This window comes from Schistocerca serialis, chromosome 4, assembly GCF_023864345.2.
Source record: "Schistocerca serialis cubense isolate TAMUIC-IGC-003099 chromosome 4, iqSchSeri2.2, whole genome shotgun sequence".
NCBI classification, from domain to species: domain Eukaryota; kingdom Metazoa; phylum Arthropoda; class Insecta; order Orthoptera; family Acrididae; genus Schistocerca; species Schistocerca serialis.
In genome coordinates this window covers 750,620,702-750,647,799 of record NC_064641.1, presented here as the reverse complement: position 1 = coordinate 750,647,799, position 27,098 = coordinate 750,620,702, and the positions used below count along the sequence as shown (strand labels likewise).

Here is a 27,098-nt window from a genome sequence, read left to right as displayed (position 1 = left end):
ATGACGCCATTTACAATACATCGTGGAATATTTTGACGTTTCGTCAATAGTGACTGAATCTTAATACCGACTGCTTGCGAATCAGTACAAAAGGGAAGGGAAAAAAATATAGAGTGAAAACAAACATTGTGAAAATAATATTCTTGTTATGGGGAATTTGCAATTCATAACATTCAGCAACAAATTAGAACCTGTTCCTGAAAACTGATATGCAATGAAAATCCTTAGCACTCTTTGGGAATCAGAGATACAAACACATGAAGTAATTCACAAAATCATCACCATTAACGTAAAGTCTTTGGCGAAATTCAGTAGAAGGGAAATTTGCTTGCAGGAGTGAATGTTTGTTGCGTATTTGTAAAGCAGCAGTTACACGGGTTTTTAAAGTTGGAATGGCTTCAGCTATGGATGTTGACGATGAGGAGGTAGATTTCGCAGCATCCAGCAGCACAAAGGGAGAAAAGAAACGTTTTGAAGTAAAGAAGGTATTTAATTTAGGAATCATTCCAGATCCTATTTTGTCTGGTGTGTGGAATCAATTCCGTATTTTAAAATGCCATAACTATTTTTCAGTGGAATGCTGTCGCGCTCTGGGCATGGGGTATGTGTAAACGATGACAATAAAGGTTGTAATTGTTTTACACGAAATGGCCTCCTCCTAACTGTTACTTTCCTTATAGATATCGTCGTCGATAACTGTGCAATTTGCCGGAACCATATAATGGATTTGTGTATCGAGTGCCAGGCTAATCAGGCGTCAGCCACCAGCGAAGAGTGCACAGTAGCATGGGGAGTCTGTAATGTGAGTACAGGTGTAAACATCGCCCTGTCCATTTGTTGTGGTTTGTGTATCATAATAAATCGCTTGTTGCAGAGTAAACATGATCCTTTTCTTTTCTCTCTTTCTTGTGGTCTTGGAAAGAGAACGGACATGCGCAAGAATGTTTGTTTATATGTCAAAGAAGCTACCGGCAAGAGCAAATTTAGAAAAGTTGTATTTTTTGCGTTGTTCTTCTAGACTTCTAATGTATGGTGCAGCAATTAGGAAATGAGCATTGATCAGATTCTGCCTCGTGCCGATGGTTGAGAATCATTGTGATTTTTAAGATGATAGAAAAGTTGTGCCCAAATTATGAGCTCTGCTCCCTTTCTATTGTCGTTGTGATGTTGATTTTGAATTTTGTTAGTTATCAGAAATTTAAATATTTGGTGAAGACAGTAAGCTATATTCGATTTAATTCATTCTGTAAGCATCATTGTTTTCGTATAGACAAATACCAGTATTTGTATAGATTGTGGTCACTGTGAATATTTGTTATGAAATATCGTGATGTATGTAGAACGAATTAGATGACAAATAGTTTGACAGAGCTGACCCTCAAAAAATTGGAGTCGTCACGACATTAAGGTGTAAATAGCTTGAGGTCAAGGTTATACATTACCATTATGCACTCAGCATTTCATATATGGGTAAAATTTTGCCAACAGCAGTTGGTGCATCATGTGATGTTGACAGCGGCTGTGCTTGAAGTAAATAATTAATGCTGTTCCTGCTGTATGTTTGAAGGTTCTTGTATGTATCCTTGTTTACTCTGTACATTAATTATCCTCTTACAACGAACATTTCATATCAGAATGTTTCCTTCAGTATGAACGTCACGTAACTCCGAGCATTCAACAGTCGTTTGCAACATTGGCAGACCATGCTGCCACAAGTGAACCAATATAGGCCCCTATGTAATTATGACCACATGTGAGACTTCAATCAGTGGTCCAATTATAACTTATGTATTTAAGTTCAGTCTGTCCTCTTCATTATACACTTCTCTTCATAAAGTCTGAAATTGCTAGGTAAATTCAGAAAAATTATAAATATTGCTGCATGATGTGTACACATGCTGTAGGCTACATAATTTTTGAAAATACCAGAAGAGAACCGTACGTACTGCAACTTATGAGAAATGACTTTTTGCCAGTGTTAAGTATTAGATAATCATTTCCGGACATTTGATAGCTTCCTATATAGCGAAGAGCTTTTTTGTTGGTATGACATGGTTTCCACCACACCCTCTCAGATACCAATTAAAAAATGATTGGTTGAATTATTCATTGCACTAACGTACTGAATTCTTTCTATTTGTACCTGGGGCATGTACCATAATTCAACACAGACACTGATTCATGTCACAATCATATCCCCGTTTAACTGTTGATTTCAAATAAGTTTTCTGTATCTCTTAACATTTAGGGAACCAACAAAGTATTTAGGCAGCCTACCCACCAGAAACAGCAACTGCAGCTTTGTCGGATAGGCTTAATATCACTCCATAAGACACTGAATAGTGACATTTAGGATTGAGCTTCTCCATGTTCTACCCTTCAGTCACTGGCTCACTAGAGACCTGGTGCTTAAGTGTTACGTCAGTTCATTTATAGTAGAAAGTTACAATGAAGCTTCAGATTGAGATAAAATATAGAAAACTAGTTGAGCCTTTGCGAACTTTTAATTTGGCCACCACAGCAATTTATTAGCTATGTTTGTCGCATTCCTTTGTGTTCTTCAAAACAGAAAATAATGGAGTTGTACCTACAGTTCAGTGTGGAGCCTAAATGATATTTGTATCTTCAATTCTTCAGAAAACCCGAAACACTGTCTACAGTAAGTTGTATTAACTGCTGTCCTAAGAATATACTTTGGCCAGAATAGCAAAGGTCTTGATGTGTGAGCATAGTTGAGTATGGAAAGGAATGGTTTTACTTGTTATCAATATTCATGTGTAATATGGCTGTGGCAACAAGAGCTGTTTAGCTCCATTAAACACTCATGCCCCTTCTTAACATTTGTTATTGAACACTTTTGCAGGATCAAAGTAGACTTTATTATTTAGCTTTTACACTTTTCTTGCTAGCTTCAGACACTTTGTCAGGAGAGTGATAAGACAGTTACGTAGGAAAAATGGTATAACCAAGCTCATTGTATGAACAGTTATGGTAGGACTACTGGTAACTGTCTTGGAAACAGCTAGTGGTAATATTCATCTCTGATCCTTCTTATAAATATTTTAGACTCCTAAAGGTATTGTAGTTTAAGAACAACATAATTCATGTATACTGGCATTTGCATACTTACAGGCCCAGTTTAACAATGATGGGAGAGGCTGTACCTAGCTGCCAAAAAGTTTCCCTTTTATGAAGTGTAACAGATAATTGCTCTTTGGATCTTTAGATTTATTGCATCTACCATATGTGTACTGAGACTAACCCAGTAGGTTACTAAGAAATCATTATCCCATAAATAGTTTAATATTACTAGAACTTCAGTGTATCCAACACCAATAATTTATTAAAGATGTCTTCTATATGCCATGAGCAGCTCTAAAAATGTTTTATTTGCCAAAACTGACTTTCAGATTTATAACTCATTGTCTGTGGCATCTGATACAAAGGAACAAACACTCGTATGTACATATATTGTGTATTTTTATTGCAATGACATATGAGTGAGTTAATTTGATAGGATCTGAAATCTGTTTTTACCAGGAATGGTCACGGACTAAGATTTGACAGCAGTAACATACATGGCAAACCGTGTACAATGTTACAGGTTAGATTTCAGATCTTATTGCATGAACTCGCTTAAATGTCATTGCTATGGAAGTATGTAATGTAGATAGATGTGTAAATAGATGTGTATTACTGCTACTATATGTACAGTTACCATTTTTGTATAAATCTGTGTTCATAGTTGTTTGTTCCTTTGTATGGTATGGTATGCTACTGATGATGGGGTATCATCCTGAAAACCGGTTTTGGCAAACGATACATTTCTAGTGCAACTCATGGTGTACAGAAGGTACTGTTTTTTAAATATCTTAAAACTGCAGAACAAGCATTCTTGATTTTTACACCAGTAATCTGTAAAGCTTTCATGTCAAACATTCACCACTCAATTTCCTGCAGGGCATGAAGTTGCAAACACTCGGCAAGAAATAGTGTTGAGTTCCAGCAGGTGGAATTAAAATACTAGTGTAAATTCTTGCAGATCAGAAGGTAGAGTGCATTCATTTTTCCCAGACCCACACTTTTTGAGTGTGCCAATAATGTATCACGATTAGCAATAATAATGTATCACGATTAGCAATATGTCAAAGAAAATAGTGCTACATTTTTATGGTATGTTGATGTGACCTAGTATAGCAAATTGGTTGTTTAGAGATTGTTGCTATGATGTTTATTGTGTTTGACTTGCCTGAGGAGTCTTCCCCCACTGAGCTATCATGACACTAGTGTTTTGTGCGTACAGAAAGTGTGCAAGTACAGAGTGGTTATAATTCTTTATTTTTAGCTGAGTGCAGACAGGCTAACATAGTTTGTTGATACAGTTTCATCATAGTGGGTACCACAGCCATTAGTTTATTAAAAGAAGGTGGCATTTTCCACTTTTGCTGTGATAATTCCATTGCACATAAGTGGAAATGGCACCTTCTTTTGATAGGTGTTGCAGAATAGGGTTGACTCACTTTTCTGGAAAACAAGCACCTTTATTGCTAATTTTCCCGGTTTATCAATTTACAAACACACATGAAGAGGGATGGTTCTCTAAATGTCAAGATAATATAATTCCTATGCCTCTCGGCTTACTCAGTCATCATACTTTAAGGACTCTGAAAGATGAAATCTTCAAATGAACCAAATATTTTGAAGTGTTTTTGTCGTGTTACAAGAAGAACTGAATGACTCTTTTATGGAATATTGGAAGTATGTAAAGGGTCACAGATACTTTCAGTATAGGCTGTTAACTAAATGTGGGTAAAACAGCAATATGAGTGGACTCTGACATGATATATTAAATTTCTACCTTAGCACCTGATTTCTGATAACTTTAACAGGTTGCTAAACAACAATCTTCCTTCCTTTGTTGTTGTACTAGAGTAATCTAAAAGGAGACATCTCTTTTCTTAATTATTACAAGTGAGATCTGAAGATGTGCCTGTTGCAGTGAGATAAGCACATCTGATTCTGTTGATGCATTCTTTGCCCCCCCCCCCCCCCCCTCCTTCTTTTCTGTTGACCAGTTAATCAACAGAGATGATCTCAGTACATTTTGTTTGCAGTTTAGATGAATTCAATCTGTAGGAGGAACTATTTACTGACGTTGTTGAGTTTCATTGATGGTCTCTTCATGGTATGGAGCCTAGGCTAAGACATTCTGCACTAAATCCTCCAGTCGTTTAACTACTACTTGCGTACATGTTTCACTTAGTCCTCTTTCATCAATCAAAAAAAGTATAACCTCTTCCACAGCACCCATTCTTTCTATACTAAAATACTTATTGTATATATTCTAGCCACTTAAGACTATGCATCTGTAACACTAAGAAAAAAATTCAGACTGGCATTACTTCCCTCAGAACCTAGTTCACAAATAGACCTCTTACGCCGTGTCCACCTGTGTCCCTCATTCATACCCATATGAATTAGTGCTGCAAAGGAGCATCTCAGGTGAAAACATTTGAAATGAAATTTTGTCCCATTCCACAATATTGGCAGCTTTGAAACCAGCCAAAGGGGTTTATGGCTTGGCGGCACCTTTGCGTTTACTTGATCTAGTGCACCACTGTGGCATTCGTCTAGCAATTGGAGCTTTTAGAACAAGTCCGGTGACTCGTGTCCTGGAGGAGGCCGGAGTCCCTCCATTGTGGATCCGATGTGCACAGCTGCACGCCAGATATGTTGCACATACTCGTAGTTCTCCCGAGCATCCAAATTACCGCTCCTTTTTCCCGCCTTCGGCAGTTTATCTCCCACATTGGCGGGCCAGGTCTGGGCTAACGATTGCGGTTCGCATGCGTTCCCTTCTCTCCGAGCGGGAGTCGTTCCCTTCTCTCCGAGCGGGAGTCGTTCCCTTCTCTCCGAGCGGGAGTCGTTCCCTTCTCTCCGAGCGGGAGTCGTTCCCTTCTCTCCGAGCGGGAGTCGTTCCCTTCTCTCCGAGCGGGAGTCGTTCCCTTCTCTCCGAGCGGGAGTCGTTCCCTTCTCTCCGAGCGGGAGTCGTTCCCTTTACCATCTCTGCTTGAGGTCCATTCATGTACATCTCCATGATGTACACCTCGGATGAAGCTTTTTCTGAACCTTTTGCGTGGCCCAAAGGACTCCGTTAACCCTGCTCCACTCTGCTGTCACTTCCTCTCGATTCTTGACGTGTTCCAGGGCTCTGAAGTTGTTTACACCGTCGGCTCGATGGCTAATGGTAAATGTTGGCTTTGCCTTTGTCCACAGAGGCCACATTGAACAGCATTCCTTGCTCGCTGGCTGCAGTTTATTCACTGCAGAGCTTGTGGCTATATATCATGCACTTCATTACATCCGTTCCTGTTCAGGTGAGTCGTTTTTTCTCTGTTCTGACTCCCTGAGCAGCTTACAAGCTATCGACCAGTGCTACCCTTGCCATCCCTTGGTAGCGAACATCCAGGAGTCCATCTCTGCCCTGGAACGGTCCAGTCATTCAGTGGTGTTGGTGTGAACCGCAGGACACATTGGAATCTCAGGCAACGAACTTGCTAAGAGGCTGTGCGGAAACCACTCCTGGAGATGGACATCTCGGAAACTGACCTGCATTCTGTCTTACGCCGCAAAGTTTTTCGGATTTGGGAGACGGAGTGGCATAACAGTATGCACAACAAACTGTTTGTCATTAAGGAGACTGCGAATGTGTGGAAGTCTTCCTTCTAGGCTTCTCGCAGGGAATCAGTTGTCCTTTGTCGACTCCGCATGGCTAACACATGGTTGCCTCCTCTGTCGCTAGGACCCACCTCAGTGTCACTGTGGCTCCCAAATGATAATCATCCACCTCTGGCTGGACTGCCCACTTTTAGCTACTCTACTGCAGCAGGCTTTTAACTTTCCCAGCACCCTACCATTGGTGTTGGGGGACAATGCCTCAACAGTAGTTGACCTATGACAGCGTGTTTTACGTTTTGTAATTTGATCTGAGTTTAAGCGCATGTCCTTTGTCCCTTTGTGTCCTCCACCCTAGGGCTATTAGGGCGAAGGTTTCAATGTGTTGCAGAGTGGCTGGCTTCTACTTTTCCAGTCTCATGGTCAGCCAGCCATGGTAATCTGCTTTCTTGTTTTTAACCTCCTCTCCCTGTTTCTTACATCTCTCTGTGGTTTTCTTGTCCTGTTTTGTCCATTGTAGTGTTTGTTGTCTTTATGTTGTTCTTCTCGTTCTTCCTTTCTACTGTTGTTGTGCTGTACGTCTTCTTTGTTTCCGTCTTTCCCTTGGGTAATTGTTCTAATGGGAACAAGGGACCAATGACCTTCCAGTTTGGTCCCTCCCCCCCTCCATTTAAACCAACCAGCCAACCAACCAACCAAAGGGGTGCCAGAGATTAACAGACTAAAATGTGAATCTTCTAACAGGAGACTTTTCCTGGGTCCACTAAGAATAGACAAAGTATTAAATTTGCCTTGATACATGGTCCATTTCTGTGGAATGTTTGCATCTGGCAGGTGGCAGAGCATCTAGAACAACCTCTTAAACTAAAGATTTCATGATCTGAAGGTAGGTATGGGGAAGAGACTGCAATGTGAGGGCTCTAGCTAGAGTCCTATACTGACTGAATGTTTTTCAGTGCCTGAGGCAAAATAATAATACTGATGGCGAGTTGCAGCATGTGTTGTTGTTGGCTGTACTGCTGTCAAATGTTTCCTCCCATCTGAAGTCTTCTCCACAGCTTTTTTTTTTTTTTTTTCTTTTTTTGAGGACTTGAAATTTGCTTTAATGTTCAGAGAGGTCTTTCCCAGTTTTGAATATATGTATCTGAATGTTGATAATCATTGAATAGATGAGATGTGGGATCAGGGCAGATACACAGAGAAAGATAAGCAGTTGAGCTTTGTACTGTCTGATCAGTAGCAAAGTATTCATCAGTAGGAGAGAGCATCTTGTGTTAGTCCACATAGACAGAAAATTACATAAAGTTTTTCCAAATTCAATCTAGCTTTAACTAAGCTTATTAATGGCCACAGGCCTCACTGTTTGCCTACATTTACAATGAATGGTCACATAAACACTGTTTGCTTTGGCAGTGTCCAGTAAGTAGTTCTGGTTCTTAGTTAATGGGTCTACAATATTTCCTGGTCCCCACTATTAATTTGGTTCTTAAACCCTCGCAAATGTAATTGGCCCCCCTATCACTTACTACTCGCCCCATTTTCCTCGTTACTCGCATCAAAGATTTATTTTCCTCCTCTCTTGTATATGTTTTTATCACCAGCTGCATCTTCTTCCCTTTTTCTGTTAAACAATTTCTTGTGATGTTCACTCTCATTTAACCTAACTTTAGTTTCTGCTCCACTAAAAGCTTTACTTTGATGTTATTCCGTACGGAATAATATTCAGTCTGTATTTGACCTGATTCTCTAAAATGTCATTGAGGTGTACTCAATACTCACACATAAGCCAGATAAATTGTTTGAGGTGATGTAATAGCTTTTCCAGTATTGACTATAAAGAATGTTTCTCAGAATGGGACTGCTATTGTACTTTGTGACTGCAGCAATGCCTGGTCATGTGTGTTCTGCAATTACAGTAGATTTGCATTGAGTGAACAGAGCAGCATCAGTGCTGCTACATGTGGGTGATTCTAGGGGTACCAAGAACTGTGTGATGTGGAAGAAAGTAATTCCAAGCAGTAATTAAGGCGTCAAAATTGTCCATGTAATAGTGACAATAGCATTTGGAATTAGGTATTGTGAAGCTGCAGGTGAAGCACTGTTGTGGTGGTGGTGGGTTCCCACTTTTCAATTTCTTTTTGCCTCTGCACACTATGCGACTAAAAAATGTGGCTGAAGTGTGATAATAATAATAATAATAATAGAGAATAGGGTTGTAATGAAAATAATAATTCCTAATCACCAGAAGTCTACTGATACCTCTGTGTGAATTTACAATTTATGAGATACATATTTTCCCAGAATAAGTCTAGGTTAATACAGGGGTACTTCATTTAGCAAAGCTGTGATGATTAAATCCCCCACATCCTTGTGAAGACTGAGCTTTTGATCTGTCTCAAATGACTTCCTTACAGGATTTTGAGTGCTGGCAATAAATAAGTTCAGATGCTGACTGTGACTTCATGGTGTAACACAAAAACACCCATAGTCAAATGACACTTTATCCTGGGGGAGCTGCCGCCTTGTCTGATGACCAATAGGACTGCCAATGTAGTTCGACATGCTAGTAGCTTTGACACACACACACACACACACACACACACACACACACACACACACACACAACTGGGATAGGTCATTTTCTTGAGCATTTGTGAGGTTAAATGTACACTGCTCCAAGGATATTTTTTAAAATTTTTTAAAATATCCTTTAAATATGTAATCTCCTAAATTAATGTTGCCATACTTTCAGAAATATATATGTGGGCTAGCAAGTGATCAGGTTGTCTGAGAATACAGACTGGGAAAACAAATTTTTGTGAAAGGGGGGTATATTTATTAGAGAACAATCAACCCCCCTCCCCCCCCACCCACCCACCCACCCACCAAACCCCCCAAAAAGAAAGATAAATAAATCAGGTGATTGGGTAATCATCTTGTGAGTGTTGCAGTTCTTACTTCTGTGCTTGATAAGAAAAATTGGAGAGGAATTCTGCCTTATGCAAGACATTGCTTTGAAGTTTTGTTTTTGCTGAGACAGGATTAAGCACTTTTGTGGTATCCTCAGTGGGTTTATTTGTGGAAATTGTTGTTACATTTCAATGTCCCATGTGGATTGTATGAACGTTTGGCACAAAATACTTACATTTGTATACAACTGCAATAACTACTGACTCTTCTCCAGCATAAGTGTGGTTTCTAACCAGTGATGTTGGTCTGCCAATGGTAGCCACAAGAGTTTTGGCCAATAACCCCTCCTCCTTAAAGATTAGTGTGGGAATACTTATCTTACCCTTCAATGACGATAGTTCGCCAGTGATAGCCACAAGGGTTTTTAACCGATAATCCCAGTGCTCCAGCACAAGCACGGGAATGCTCCCCATTATAAGGGAAGCCAACACTGGTCTCTGATAATGCTCAGTCAATAGGGACCCAACAAGATCCTGAAGAAGATCCCAGCATAGTCGATAGTTCGAAGAAATGTGATTCAGTCTAACAACTCATGGGATTTTAACTTCATACCCACTGAAAAAAGCATAAAAAGTGCTGAAACATGTCTGGGTCAAAAGAAAACTGCAAAACGGTGTCTTGCACGTGGCAGAATCCCTCTCCAGGTGACTGGAGTGTCAAAGAAAAGTTGTTGGGCTAGTCATGGACAAAACAAAGCCTTGCCAAACATATTGGCTTCAAAAAATGGTGCTACATAATGGCCAACCGGTGTATCTTTGTAAATGCCTTAAATTGTGTTGCGGCTGTGAAGGATGTAAATAGAATGTGTTCTTTGCCTGGTTGAAAATGGGAGGTGTTGAGGAGTTTTAATGTGAGGATAATGTTGATGTTTTAAGCAATATGACTTTGTTTGATGAATTACCTGTTGTACTGCTATTATTGTAACATATCAAAGAAAATGCTAAGAAAAAAAGAAAAAAGAAGTGCATGCAAAGTAACTTCTTAAAATTATTAACATAGGTTTTTATATGTCTAAGATTATGTTGTAAATGAACATAGCTTATTCACTACTGCTCTACATACCTTCAATCTAGTGCTAATTTCACTGAAACTCAACTGAGTTGGCAATTACGGGCATAATTTATTAGGATAGATTGCTTGTATGTTACATTGTTTTTATGGGGGAAGTTGGATAATATTGCTGGGTTTGCATAATGTACTTATTTAAGCAAAAGAACATTTTTGACTCGGAAGAGAATTTCTTAACTCATTAAGTAAATCATTAATCACATTCTACATTTATTTGTGACCCCTGCTGTTGCTGTAAGGAAATAGCTGACAGCTTGCTGATAAAACTACTTTAGGGGGAAAAAAAAAATAATTGCTTGATGTAGTACACGTAGGATGAACACTGCATGTCCTTGGTTGTGTTCTGTTGCTAATTTTGCATGTTAAATTTTCATCTGTGTATCAGTTATTTTCCTCGGTTGTTGTGTTTTTTATTTAAAACGAGTAAGAGGCACTAACAATTCGTGCAAGGAAGAGGAGATACCAGGATAAGATGTTGGCCTAAACTTGTTTGTGCTTGATTGCAGAAGTTACCCAGGATGGATGCCCATACATATTTTCACAGTTAAATGTAAAATTATAAAATTCACTTAAAGTGCACTGTTAGACATTGCTCACTACCATGTTTGGTTGCCATAATGTAATCTACATGTTTTTAAATTCACTGTAGTCTTACAAATTATGTTTCACTTTAATATAGTGCAAAAGCAGTGCACAGAAAGTCCTTAATATGTCATTTACCTGTAATTTAAAGTAACCTCTGTAGCTTTGATACTGAAATATGTAATTCAGTAATAGGGTATGTTGCATTTTAAATGTTATGATTGCAGCTCTGTTAAAACATATGATGAGTTCATCGTTCCATAATATTTTTTTATAGGACCAGTTTTATTAAATATCATTTGATAGAGTTTGTTTGAGACAAGTCAATTAAGTCTCATTGATCCTGTTATATTCATTGAACTGTATGTGCAAAGAAGGCATCGGAAACCAGCACTATTTCACTATTTAGACACTTTGGTATTTGCTAATCTGTGACATGCAAACGTGGGTTTTTGACTTGCTCAGAGTGTCGCTTTTTAGTTCTTAAGTGCCCATTGTGGTTTCCTTCAAGGTTATATGGGAAAGTTTGACTCTCCCTCCATTAATGATTTGAGAAGGTGTAGTGAAATGGTCTGCTCTCTAATCATATTTATAGTTTAAATTTCTCAGAAATATTAGTTTTTTACAGTTCAGATGCTCTTAATAAAAGAAAAACATTTACAGTGACAGTCTTAATTTCTTTGCATGATCGCTTATCCCAGAAATTGAGTGAAATTTAATAGTTTTAGTGGTTTGACATTTGTCTTAACTCATTACAAAAATTTGCATTGTGGAAGGTGTACTGTATATTTTGGGTGATCCATGTGATAGATATTATGCGAAAGTGTGTCTCTCAGCTCTGCCTGCAACTTACGTAGCAGCTGGAATATTTTCATTAAGTTCATTCAGTTTGTTTTGTATTAAGAGGAAATTCTCTTTAATTTAAAATGATTTCACAGTTTGTATACATTCTGGTTTTATATTTCAAGAAAAGTTTTTATGCTTCTTATTTATGTGTATATTGTATTATGTGTTGTATTTTTTTAGATTTTTTTTTAGTTTGTGATGCACTGCAGATCGATACAATTTAAAGCTATTAATCTGTCTGCAGCATGCATTCCATTTCCACTGTATCTCACGCTGGCTCAAGACAAGGCAGGTCTGCCCACTGGATAACAGAGAGTGGGAATTCCAGAAGTAAGTAGGCTCACACACTGTATTACACTGTTAGGAGATTTTTTATGATTTTTGCTGGACGTCTTGATACAGGCACATCCTTTTATTTTTTAAGATAGTATTTGTTCAGCACTGAAAACAGCGAGGCATATTACTGTTACAGAAGGGAGAAAATCGGTAATTTATTGTGACAAAGATATAACTCCTACTAATAGTTCATTCGCTTGAGACAAGGTTAAGCATATCATCTGTTTGTTGTTTGCCTGGTTGGTGTACAACATTAGCACTTGGCTTTCATGTACATTGCTTATCAAGGATATTTCAGCACATTTGTTAATTACTGTGTTGGCAGTTGTAGAAAACTGTAAAAGCATTTTTGCATGATTGCACTTTGTACAGCACTTCACAATTTGTTTGAAATTGCAAGGGAAAATTTTGTGCATTTTGGTGGTAAAGACAGAATTTTATAAGATTGTGGAAAGTGGGAAAGGAAGAGTTACAAAGACAAATGGGTATTCTGGTTGGATGATTAGCATGAAAAAAAAATAATGCAGACAATTGCAAGAGTGTCAGGTGCAAATGAACAGAATAGCGTAGAATGGCTTTTTAGTTGCTGTATGTGTTTCCATGAACACTTAGAGAATATTCGGAAGCTGACAGCTTGAATTAATGGAAATTTATGGAAAGGAGATTAAAAACAGTATGAGCAAAGACAGCTACTTACTCAAAAATTGCTGTGGATAGGCTAAAACAGTAGACCAGTAACTTTAGATCAGCCATCAAACTTGCTTTTGCTCCCCCACCCTGTCACAAAGACCTCACCCCCACCCTCTCTGACATTGACATATCCAGTTACTGTCTCCTAACCCTGTGCTTTAGCAGGATTGAGTGTAGTCTCAGTTTAGGGAGAGATTTGTGAGCGCTAAGTGAGACTACTTGCCTCATTTAGGCCGTAGCGCTACTTCTATATAGCGAGTGTTGTTCTTCACTCACAGTGTTAGTTATATAATTTTGATCAGACAGGTATACATTAGGCAATTTCAACGTCTTTAACAGTAGTTTCTGTACATCCGTTGCATATATCCAAACTTTTTTTTCTGTGCAATTCATACGTTTAATGCATCATGAGGAAAGAAAATTTAAGTAAATTCCAAATATTATTAATTTCAGTAGAATTTGTATACATATGAAGCCTGCTAGTATGAAACATAACATAACAGAACAATAAAATTGATCTAATCAAACGTGTGTAGTTACGATATCAAAATACATGAACCATTTAAAATTGGAAAAATTTGCTGACTCTTCTATACCAATTCATGAATAAACTGGTTACTGAATAACAACTTTCATAAGCATACTACTGCACACAATTAATGTTGGAGTAAACAGGAATGTAATTAGGAGGAAAGTGTTGTGTATTTGAAATGTTTGACTGCAGAACTAATGGTACACAAAAATCGGTAGGTTGTAGATTTTAGTTTTAAGACATTATTGGCCCAATTTAGAAAAATGTGTTCATTTGAAACAGTCAGCTCAGAGAAGTAATATAAGTAATTCGTGGAAGCTTAAATGCTGAGACTTAAGACGAACTGCATCAGGTTGCTTGTGACAATATTGGGTGTTTTAGCTCTTCTTTATATTGCAAGTCTTCAGAAGCAAAAGTCCAGTATGGCATAGGAATAAGGTATGCACTCATTATGGACGTGTCACAGTAAAAGTTTTGCTGCTCAAAGCATGCTTTAAAGGGAAGCTTGTCAGTTGAAGAATATTAGCAATTCACACACGTCATTGACATGTGAATGCTGTGGATGACTTGAATGAAATTACTCACACTGGTTTGGGCTTAACAAAATGGGCATTCTATGGGTACATTTGGTTCGCATTGACTTTGTCACATTGTGTTTATTGGTAATATTTAGTGCCATCTGAAGATATACCTTCCATAAACTGTTTTGTTCCAAAGGTTATTTTATCTTTTCTAGGTGACAGCAGTGTTTTAGTAAATTTCTCACAGATTCTCCCAGTGGGGTCTTGGTCGATAAATGAATGTCGGCCTGTAGTTCATGGTGGAAATTTGTGAGAAACTCAGTGAAATTCATTTACCAGCCAGAAGTATGTGAGAAATTCACTAAAATGCTAGTCTCTAGAAAATATAAAATAACCCTTTGGAACAAAATGTTTATGGAAGGTGTGTTTTCAGATGACAGTTCCCTTCCAAACATTATTCAGTTGATATATCCTGGATCATCAGTCACAGCTGCTACCTGAGTTCTTCATTCTTAAAGAATTTTTACGACCTGAAAAGCTTGCCTCTATTCCATTTTCTGCAACAAAATTCATGTATTAATTTTCATTGCCTTTGCAAGTTGAAATAACCATCTGCGGGGAGATTTTCAGCAAGGTCGAAAATTTAAGAAAGACTACTAAACCAACTGTGTACACATTTTGGGTTCAGTACAGACTATTAATTAAAAAGGGAAGAAAAATGTGACTAGTGGTATGTTGTTTGCCAGGAGAAAATGTAACATCTGGTTTGAAACATAATTTGTAAGAATTTTTGCATTGAAGACTTACATGACATTTATTTTAGAACATAAGAAAATAAAGTTCAGAACAGTCCACCCTAACAAACAACTGGTTCGTGCAAGTTTAAAAACTATACTGTCGGGGGTCATAATTGCGTACTATCAGAATTATGACCCAATTCTTCGCATAGGATCCAATGTGGGGGTTGATCTCTTGGATGTGAGTTTTTCGCTTTTCTCCGTAAAGCAAAAGGTCAAGTTGATGTTTACTTGTAAGATGCGACAGGAGTTGCCTGAAATGGTGTTAACATGGTTGATTTTGTTACCACACTAGTTCACTTCCTGGAAAACACTTTGTCTGAAGTCATTTGCTGCATATTGATGTCAAGTTATCAAAGGAATGTTGCCTTCAGCTGACAGTGACCTATTACTGGTTATTTTTGCCAGATAAGAACATTAGCAAAATTTTCAAAAATAAAACATGTAGTGAATGGATTGTAGAGTTGTTTGGGTGCCTACAGTTAAATTCATTGATCAATATTAGTTTTTCTTACTTCCTTCAGCAACTGGTACCTGATCAATCGTTTTCTTCTTCTCTTGTACTCAGTTTCAACTTCCACTTGAGTTTTAAATTTCCTTCATCTCTTATGTGGTTTTTTTCCTATGTGACTTGTCTAATGTAGTCATTTAAATGTACTAGATTATTTTGAGGGTCCAAATAAGGCGGAGCAGAAGTAAGATACTAGACTTAACTTGAGAGAATGGTACTTCATATGCTTACATGGTCTTCCAGGTTTATACACTAAGAGAAATCTGAACGTATTTCACCATGAAGCATCAGTCCAATATTTATCAAACATTGTGGAGATGTCCAGAACATAAAGGGTATTAAATGATAAAACTACTGTTCCATTAGGAATCTATGATCACTATCTCATTGGTATGAGCTATGACCTTAAGGGCACGAAAACACTCTTCTGTTCATTGTGACATGGAAGCAGACAGCCTCTGAATGTCATCTTAAGGAATACCCTGCACTGCCTGAAATATATGCAGTGTAACTTCAAGAGAATTGCTGGCTGGGTGCTTGTGTGAAAGTATACTTCTGCCCATCACATCCCAGAGTGGGCGAGCCAGTCAAGGATCCATAAATTCCTCAAGGCTTTTGTAGTGTGAACTGCATTATCGTGCTGGAATAATGTGTATGTAATCCGGTCATAAAGGACACGACAATATGGTTTACCATACTTAAAACATACTACCAAGGATTCACCCTCTCCTCAACAATTAACATATCAGTACTGAAATAACAATATGGGAATTATGGGTTCGCCTTGATGCAAAACACTTTTGTTATTTATTTATCCCCAAACTAGTTTCAGCGACAAATATCTTAATCATCAGTAGGTTCTTTGATTCTAAAACATGCAGAACTATCATAGTTATAAAACGTTGTAAAACATTATACGAATATACTGTTTGGTTTTAAATATTGTTTTCTGTGAATACTTTCACGATACCATATTTACTATGCACCACAACATGGGTTTTATTATTGTTGCCGCTGTTTCTGGCATATTTTCTGGGTTTGCTCTGTTGACTTTTTTCTCAGTATACGTCACGCCATCTGCAACTGTATGTGCTGTTAGTAAACAAATACAAAAATGTAAGCTTACATATGTAAGCGTCATATGGTTGGGAATGTGGTAGTGTTGTGGATACAGTTCGGATGGGTACTGGTTGTTACATAGTTTATGTACTCACATTCATTGGACAGCTTGCAGCTACTTTTATACTCAGAAAAACATAACTTTTGCACCTCTTAATAAACCGAAACACAACACTTTGCTGCAATATTCTTTACCACTGTAAGACAACTGACAGGGGAGAAAATACTCTCACACAAAAGAACCACTCAGCTATCGCACACAGACACATAAATAAGGAACAGAAGTAGTCAGAACTCCCGCTACAATTTTCATAACCTTCTCACAACATCGATACATTTCTTGTGACAAAAATGAACAGCAAGATGGCGTAATTTTTTGGATTATAAATGAGGTGCGAAAGTTAAGTTTTTCTGTGTACAAAAGTAGCCGCAAGCCACCCAATGAATGTGAGTAACCTGTAGATAATAAACGAACTGAGACATTGCATAACAGCAGCTGTGGAAACTATAACTGAAGACATGCTCACTGCAATTTCGGAACAATTTAAATACCTCATTGACATGCCGTGCATCTCGAGGGGGACATTTTGAACACCTATGAAATGATATTGGGGGGAGGGGGGGGGGGGGAAATTGAGTTTCCCGTTCATCAAAAACCAAAATTCATTGTATATGTGTATTAGTTTCAGAAATATAGATGTGCCAAATAGGATGATTATCTTTGATACTCCCTGTATAAAACTGACATACATAAGTTCACATTCTTGTGTTTGTTTATTAACAGCCTCTCATACAGTTGCAGATGACATGATATATGCCGAGAAAAAGGCAACAGATAAAAAGTGCTTGACTCATGGAGTTGGGAGAGGTATGGGTCCTCAGACTCCATGTTTGATTTGATCTTTCACCACATCATGTACAACACAAAGGTGCCAGTCTCACCCCCAAAAACAATAGTGAGAATCATTGACGACCCACATTCGATGTCCCACTTGACTAAGGCTCTACACCGTGAAAGTTTTTGTTGTGTATGATACTGTGTCAGTAGTAAGGGCACATGGCTACTATAGTCAGATTTAAATTACTTGATAGTTGACGCTTCTTGCGTTAGAGCTGGTTTCCTCCAATTGAAGTGCTCAGCGTCTTACCCAAACCATTCACCATTGCCAAACTGCCACAACAATTGGTCAGTCCACTTCCCATTGAATGTCCTGCTTTCTTACTTTGTAAAAGCATTCTACAGCCAAGATTGCATAAATATTTCTGTATCCAAAAGAACCGGTTTCGATAGACTCTGGTGTCATCTTCAGGTCTTAAAAAATCTTTTTCTTATAAAATGTGTTCATTTTAAGGTGGATCTCAAACAAAGTTGTCATGTGGGTAAAAACCAGCACATGAGGAAAGGTTTGTCACAACAAAAATATTTAAATTATATATATGCGAGATTCTTATGTCACAAAAACACAGTAACACGTATGTTTACATACAAGTTATGCTCAAAAAATTCCAGAACTTTGTCCACAAAATTTTTCTGTGCATAGACTCCTTCAAAATTCTCTACTCCACATTTGGTACACTGCTTCCAGTGCCATTTCCACTTCCATAAGCAGTCGTGGTACCCTTCTTGCTGGATTGCTCGAAGCACTGTCTTTGAATTTTATCTCATCCAACGTTGCAAATCTTTATCCTTTCAAAGGGATTTTCAACTTTGAAAATAAAGTCTACAGGGGCCAGGTCTGGAGAGTACAGAGGATGACACAGCACAGTGATTTTGTTTTTTGTGCAGTAGTCACGCACCAACAGGGACGAATGTGCAATTGTGTTATTATGACGCAAAAGCCCTGAATTGTCTTGCCACATTTTAGACCGTTTCCTTCTCTCACTTTCTCGCAGGCATTGCTGCACATCCCAATAGTAACATCGGTTAGCAGTTTGTCCCTGTGGCACGAATTCATGAACTATTTGTTCGAAGTCAAAGAAAACCATCAGCACAGCTTTGACATTTGATGTGACGTGAAAGATTTTTCTGGTCTTGGAGAACCTTTCCTGACACATGATTGAACCTTTGTCTCAACATGATAACCTTAGACCCATATCTCGTCACCAGTTATGGTTCTCACAAGGAACATCTCATTTTCGTTTGCGCAATCCAAAAGTGCTTCGATTGCGAAGCAAAGGTCTTTTATGGGCTTGATTTGTGAGCCTTGGGATGAACTTGGCAGCAACATGATGCATTCAAAGATGCTTCGACATGAGCGAACTGATACATTACGTTCTTCTGCAATCTCTCAGGCAGTCTATCTTTGTTTGGGACGCTCAGCTATGGTGATGTTCCTGACATGAGCATCATCGGTAGATGTTGAAGGGCGTCCTGAAAAGGGTCATTTTTAACTTCTGTCTGGCCATTTTTAAAACATGTGAACAACTTACAACACAGTGTGCGGCTTAAGCACTCATCACCATAGGCTTCCTGCATTATTTGGTGTGTCTCTGTAAAGGTTTTCTTGAGTTTCACACAAAATTTAATGCAGATTGATTGCTCCCCTAACTCTACCATGTCGAAATTCGCAAACTGTGCGACACGATGTTCTATTCAGTACAGCACTGAACAATAACTAAGACATACAACAGTGAAACTTCTGGCAGTTGCGCATTAAATGTGCAGGGAAGCCAACCACATTTCGCTCCAAAATACCATTGATGCAAAATTATGAATGACATGGAATGTTTTGAACAGTCCTCGTAAGCTAGACAGCTTTGTAAGCAGTTATGCTACTTCGTACTGTGACGTAACACTACTTCGTACTGTGACGTAACAATCATCTGTGAGCAGTGTCAATATGGATATGGCCATTTGCAAGACGTATTTTTTTATACTTTAACTACGACAAACCTCCTATAATGTGCTGGCTTTTTATCTACGACAACTTGGCGTGAGGTACAATTTAAAATGATCATGTTTTAAAAAAATCTTTTTGTTATGAAACATGAAGATACAGTAAAGTCTGTCATAGCTGGTTGTTTTAAATAAAGAAATACTTACATGTTCTTGGCTTTAGAATGTTCTTAGCAAATTAAACAGATCTCTCACTCCTGGTGCCTTCTCAAAATGAGAAAATCATTCTTTCTTACTTGATGTGTTTCGATCCCAAATTCTGAATCTGGCCCTTTATTTTGTCACACGCACAAGTGCGCATGAGATGCTCACACACGCATTTCATACACAGCACTAACCACACTCTACTGGATCCTCTGCATAAGACGCAAGTCAGTGTCACATACATCTACATATACATTTCTGCATCTACATTTATACTCCGCAAGCCATCCAAAGGTGTGTGGCGGAGGGCACTTTACGTGCCACTGTCATTACCCCCCTTTTCTGTTCCAGTTGCGTATGGTTCGCGGGAAAAACGACTGTCGGAAAGCCTCCGTGCGTACTCGAATCTCACTGATTTTACATTAGTGATCTCCTCGGGAGGTATAAGTAGGGGGAAGCAATATATTCGATACCTCATCCAGAAACGCACCCTCTTGAAACCTGGTGAGCAAGCTACACCGCGATGCAGAGCGCCTCTCTTGCAGAGTCTGCCACTTCAGTTTGCTAAACATCTCCATAACGCTATCACAGTTACCAAATAATCCTGTGACGAAACGCGCCGCTCTTCTTTGGATCTTCTCTATCTCCTCCGTCAACCCGATCTGGTACGGATCTCACACTCATGAACAATACTCAAGTATAGGTCGAACGAGTGTTTTGTAAGCCACCTCCTTTGTTGATGGACTACATTTTCTAAGGACTCTCCCAATGAATCTCAACCTGGTACCCACCTTACCAACAATTAATTTTATATGATCATTCCACTTCAAATCGTTCCGCACGCATACTCCCATATGTTTTACAGAAGTAACTGCTACCAGTGTTTGTTTCAATATCATATAATCATACAGTAAAGGATCCTTCTTTCTGTGTATTCGCAATACATTACATTTGTCTATGTTAAGGGTCAGCTCCCACTCCCTGCACCAAGTGCATATCTGCTGCAGATCTTCCTGCATTTCGCTACAATTTTCTAATGCTGCAACTTCTCTGTATACTACAGCATCATCCGCGAAAAGCCGCATGGAACTTCCGACACTATCTACTAGGTCATTTATGTATATTGTGAAAAGCAATGGTCCCGTTAACACTCCTCTGTGGCATGCTAGAGGTTACTTTAACGTCTGTAGACGTCTCTCTATTGAGAACAACATGCTGTGTTCTGTTCGCTAAAAACTCTTCAATCCAGCCACACAGCTGGTCTGATATTCCGTAGGCTCTTACTTTGTTTATCAGGCGACAGTGCGGAACCGTATCAAACACCTTCCGGAAGTCAAGGAAAATAGCATCTATCTGGGAGCCTGTATCTAATATTTTCTCGGTCTCATGAACAAATAAAGTGAGTTGGGTCTCACACGATCGCTGTTTCCAGAATCCATGTTGACTCCTACAGAGTAGATTCTGGGTTTCAAAAACGACATGATACGCGAGCAAAGAACATGTTCTAAAATTCTACAACAGATCGATGTCAGAGATATAGACCTATAGTTTTGCGCATCTGCTTGACGACCCTTCTTGAAGACTGGGACTACCTGTGCTCTTTTCCAATCATTTGGAACCTTCCATTCCTCTAGAGACATGCGGTACATGGCTGTTAGAAGGGGGGCAAGTTCTTTCGCGTTCTCTGTGTAGAATCGAATTGGTATCCCGCCAGGTCCAGTGGACTTTCCTCTGTTGAGTGATTCCAGTTGCTTTTCTATTCCTTGGACACTTATTTCGATGTCAGCCATTTTTTCGTTTGTGCGAGGATTTAGAGAAGGAACTGCAGTGCGGTCTTCCTCTGTGAAACAGCTTTGGAAAAAGGTGTTTAGTATTTCAGCTTTATGCGTGTCATCCTCTGTTTCAATGCCATCATCATCCCGGAGTGTCTGGATATGCTGTTTCGAGCCACTTACTGATTTAACGTAAGACCAGAACTTCCTAGGATTTCCTGTCAAGTCTGTACATAGAATTTTACTTTCGAATTCACTGAACGCTTCACGCATAGCCCTCCTTACGCTAACTTTGACATCGTTTAGCTTCTGTTTGTCTGAGAGGTTTTGGCTGCGCTTAAACTTGCAGTGAAGCTCTCTTTGCTTTCGCAGTAGTTTCCTAACTTTGTTGTTGAACCACGGTGGGTTTTTCCCATCCCTCACAGTTTTACTCGGCATGTACCTGTCTAAAACGCATTTTATGATTGCCTTGAACTTCTTCCATAAACACTCAACATTGTCAGTGTCGGAACAGAAATTTTCGTTTTGATCTGTTAGGTAGTCTGAAATCTGTCTTCTATTACTCTCGCTAAACAGATACACCTTCCTCCCTTTTTTTATATTGCTATTAACTTCCATATTCAGGGATGCTGCAACGGCCTTATGATCACTGATTCCCTGTTCTGCGCATACAGAGTCAAAAAGTTTGGGTCTGTTTGTTATCAGTAGGTCCAAGATGTTATCTCCAAGAGTCTGTTCTCTGTTTAATTGCTCGAGGTAATTTTCGGATAGTGCACTCAGTATAATGTCACTCGATGCTCTGTCCCTACCACCCGTCCTAAACATCTGAGTGTCCCAGTCTATATCTGGTAAATTGAAATCTCCACCTAAGACTATAACATGTTTAGAAAATTTATGTGAAATATATTCCAAGTTTTCTCTCAGTTGTTCAGCCACTAATGCTGCTGAGTTGGGAGGTCGGTAAAAGGAGCCAATTATTAACCTAGCTCGGTTGTTGAGTGTAACCTCCACCCATAATAATTCACAGGAACTATCCACTTCTACGTCACTACAGGATAAACTACAACTAACAGCGACAAACACGCCACCAGTGGTTGCATGCAATCTATCCTTTCTAAACACCGTCTGTGCCTTCGTAAAAATTTCGGCAGAATTTTTCTGGCTTCAGCCAGCTTTCTGTACCTATAACAATTTCAGCTTCGGTGCTTTCTATCAGCGCTTGAAGTTCCATTACTTTACCAATGCAGCTTCGACAGTTTACAAGTACAATACCGATTGCTGCTTGGTCCCTGCATGTCCTGACTTTGCCCCACACCCTTTGAGGCTGCTGCCCTTTCTGTACTTGTCCGATGCCATCTAACCTAAAAAACCGCCCAGTCCATGCCACACAACCCCTGCTACCCGTGTAGCCGCTTGCTGCGTGTAGTGGACTCTTGACCTATCCAGCGGAACCCGAAACCCCATCACCCTATGGTGCAAGTCGAGGAATCTGCAGCCCACATGGTCGCAGAACCGTCTCAGCCTCTGATTCAGACCCTCCACTCGGCTCTGTACCAAAGGTCCACAGTCAGTCCTGTCGGCGATGCTGCAGATGGTGAGCTCTGCTTTCATCCCGCTAGCGAGATGGGCAGTCTTCACCAAATCAGATAGCCGCCGGAAGCCAGAGAGGATTTCCTCCGATCCATAGCGACACACATCATTGGTGCCGACATGAGCGACCACCTGCAGATGGGTGCACCCTGTACCCTTCATGGCATCCGGAAGGATCCTTTCCGCATCTGGAATGACTCCCCCCGGTATGCACACGGAGTGCACATTGGTTTTCTTCCCCTCCCTTGCAGCCATATCCCTTAGGTGCCCCACTACGCGTCTGACATGGGAGCTCCCAACTACCAGTAAGCCCACCCTCTGTGACTGCCCAGATCTTGCAGACTGAGGGGCAACCTCTGGAACAGGACAAGCAGCCATGTTTGGCTGCAGATCAGTATCAGCCGGAGACAGAGCCTGTAACCAGTTCGTCAGACAAACTGGAGAGGCCTTCCATTGAGCCCTCCGGAATGTCTTTCGCCCCCTGCCGCACCTTGAGACGACCTCCCACTCTACCACAGGTGAGGGGTCAGCCTCAATGTGGGCAGTATCCCGGGCAGCCACAGCCTAAGTCCGATCGGGGGATGTGTGGGATGAGCTGGCCGTCCCCGACAAACCCCCATCCGGATCCCCACAGTGATGCCCATTGGCAACAGCCTCAAGCTGTGTGACCGAAGCCAACACTGCCTGAAGCTGGGAGCCAAGGGATGCCAACTCAGCCTGCATCTGAACACTGCGGTCACAGTCCCTATCCATGCTAATTACTGTTGTGCAGAGAACGTCTGAACTAATCTACAGAGAGCACAAACAATTTGACACAAAATGTAAACGGTTATTAAAATACAAGATTGCCTAGTAAATGCAGTAATGCTGCTACTTGCGCACTGCTGACACACTGCTCGGCGGCGGAAGGAGACTACGCGATTTTACACTATTCAGATACTAAAACGCAATGCTACAACTCTCAAATACTATAATATGCCCGAAATTTATGAATTGAACAATGCAAGTACCAAAAACACGCAAAGAAATTAAGAATTAAACTATGTAAGAAATAAGTGAGCTAAGAATATACGACTTGCTGCGGCAGCTGCTAATCAAACGGCGGCGGGGAGCAGATATACGCGGATATTACTATCGCAGAAATTGAATTATGTTAGATAGGCTTCACATGACATTGTATGAAGCCAATTTCTTTAAGGTTGCAGCTCATCATTGCAAGCGGGGCATCAGATTGATAAACATAACAACCTAACACGCACTGTAGGGCGTAGCACAGTGGGTAGCTTATAAACCTGAAGTTCAGAATTTTATATGTTTGGATCTCTTCAAGAATTTGATTACTATTTTTATTCATTTCATTGGTGTAAATGTAATTTTTTTATTTGTAATACTTTGCTATGTTATTTTTGTTATCATATTGACTTCATTTGCTCTTATTTTTCTTCTTAAATCTCTTTTCATTTTGAATCTGCCTGTGTTGCCTATAATGTGCTACAAAGTGTCAATGAGGACTGCTCATATTTGGTAATGCAGCAGCTTGTGTAGCCAGTGTGGGGTTGTTTCAGGTAACCAGTGATAGTGAGAAATTACAATTTGCTTTTAACACTAGGATTTGAATTCTTCTGTCTTCAGTTCAATCATAGAGGTTAGCTTTAATCACTGACAACAAAACAATAGTGATTTTAGTTCTGCCACAGATTTTTGACCACCACTTTCTCAAATACATTGTGCATCACGAGGTTGTGGGTAGGTTTTGACAAGAGTTTAAATTCAGAGCTATAAAATGTTTTCTACAACAGTTCAGTCATTGGTCATTTAGTCACTATAGACAGAGCATCTCTTGTTCCCATCATACCTCACAGGGGCTGCTTCCAACATTGCTCTGTGTTACATGTAACAGCACTTCTGAAGTGACCTGCCATATTAGTGTGCCACCTGTAATCAAGTGGTAGCCAGCAGCTGCATGTGACAGATGTCAACTGGAAAGTAATTTATATCGGATTATAGAGGTCTCAACTCATCTTTCAGTAACCTGTTGCCAACAGACATGGTGACTCTGACATTAACATCTGCCCTGATTTCAACTGTTGTCTGTTCGTTAGAAAAAGTTCTTGTCGTTTAACCCTTCTGGAAGGGCCCTGCATACTCTTCTTGCCATACTGTTGTCCTGATTCCATCTCATCCCCACTCATTGTAGAGTCGTCACACTACTGCCAGCTGCCTGTGTGCTCCATCAGTATTGTTCTCCCATGTCCCTCACTTTTGGCAAGTACTAGGATGGTCTTCACTTATGTATGACTTCAATTAAGACCATGCAGAGATTTAATGCAGACATTTATTAGTTAAAATGCAATGTTTTAATAATGATGAATTGAATTTTCAGAAATCTCACCTCTGGTTTCTCAATGTATTTCACCATTCCTCCTGCTAGCACAAAAAATGAACTTTTAAGATGGCTTTGTCCATTTTTTTGTGTGTATGTTCTGTGAGAGTTGTTCTTGGAATGATTTAGTATATAATTTACTTTATTCAGTTAATGCAACTTCTATCTGTATCAAACAATAGAAATACCATTACGTGCAATTTGTGGGCCCCTGCGTTCAGCAATGTTTAACACAACCAAACCATCACTTAAAAAAATGATAGATGTATTTTACATTTCATCCCACCTCTCAGTTACGAAGTACAGGAGCTAAAAGTTGAACAAATTTCCACATTTATCAGCATGTGAGTTCTTTGTGATAGCTCCTTTTCCAGGAAGTATCTCTATGCAGCCCCTGCAAAATGGTTTGTTAAAAAATATGGGCAGTGTTACAGTATTACGGAAAGTGTAGTTGCTACGCAATGTATAGTGGAGAAGCTGTCACTGATAAGCAGATCAAAAAGACTGTCAGAAAGAGCCTTAAAATCCTTCAACCAACAAGGGCTTCATTGGAGGTAGCACGCACGGGCTTGGGCGCGCGCTCGCTCGCACACACACACACACACACACACACACACACACACACACACACACACACACACACACACACACACTTGTGTATGACAACTCACATACACATGACGGCAGTCTCCTGGATTTTCCATTGTTGAATAGGCAATGTTACCTGATTCTTGATCCTACTTTTCTCGTGGACTGTTGTTAAAAACTTCTCAGTATGTTGATTAATTCTGGACGATCAGTATGGTACTTGTAGAAGTTACCACCTGTTGAAATATAACTTGAACAGGATTATTTAAAGATACGTTCGTGTTTTTAGGGTTTTGTTTCCCAATGTTATATTAATTTTTGAGTTAATTAATAGTAAACAATTTTACAGTGTGAGTACAGAGTTTTGAATAAAGGATTTTGTTTTTTAGGTATGGCCACTGATGACTGACAAAGTTGTATGTACATCAGTTCATCGAAGCACTGACAACGCCTGGATTACATCAGCTGCCAGTGTTTCCAGTGGGAAAAAAGCAGATGTTGTCTAATACATTTTTAAATTTCTGAAATATATCTTTCTCCTTAATTGTTATTAATTAGTACTGAATGTAAACAAAATTTATATGATTGTCATGATGTATCTTGAACTATTTATTGTTATTTAGATGGTGATGTTAAGCTTTCAAATTTATTTCTAGTTTTACTGGCCATTAAAACTTTATAAGAAGTTGCCAACCAATTTCATAGTAGTACTAAGAAAGGTATTTAAATGTAGTACGCATAGCTATTGGTCAGTGCTTCTTTGGGACTGCTACGTGACATACCTGCCTATTATGCTGATCCTCCAATCATCATCATCATCATCATCATCATCATCATCATATCCATCTCCATGATCATGATCACCACCACAACCACCTACATTATCACACCCTCCTTGTCACCACCACCACTACTACTACTATTTGGTATTGTTTATCATAATTGTTTAATGTACAGTTTTGCATAGTGAATGAAATTCCTAAGTTTTGATAGTCAATAATGTTATTATTATTTGCAATAACAGCACATTTTTCATTATGGAAGTTTTGTATTGGAATTAAAAAAAGATCTGCCAACA

The 27,098-nt window shown here is 39.3% G+C and overlaps 1 protein-coding gene across 1 annotated transcript; it reads left to right on the top strand.

Moving 5' to 3' along the window:
* The first annotated feature begins 283 nt into the window (after positions 1-283).
* Positions 284-27,098, top strand: LOC126473283 (RING-box protein 1A). Its single transcript, XM_050100239.1, has 5 exons — positions 284-485; positions 574-601; positions 681-802; positions 12,386-12,471; positions 26,410-27,098. Exons 1-5 carry the CDS (start codon positions 393-395, stop codon positions 26,420-26,422), a joined length of 342 nt encoding a protein of 113 aa, XP_049956196.1. The 5' UTR covers positions 284-392; the 3' UTR covers positions 26,423-27,098.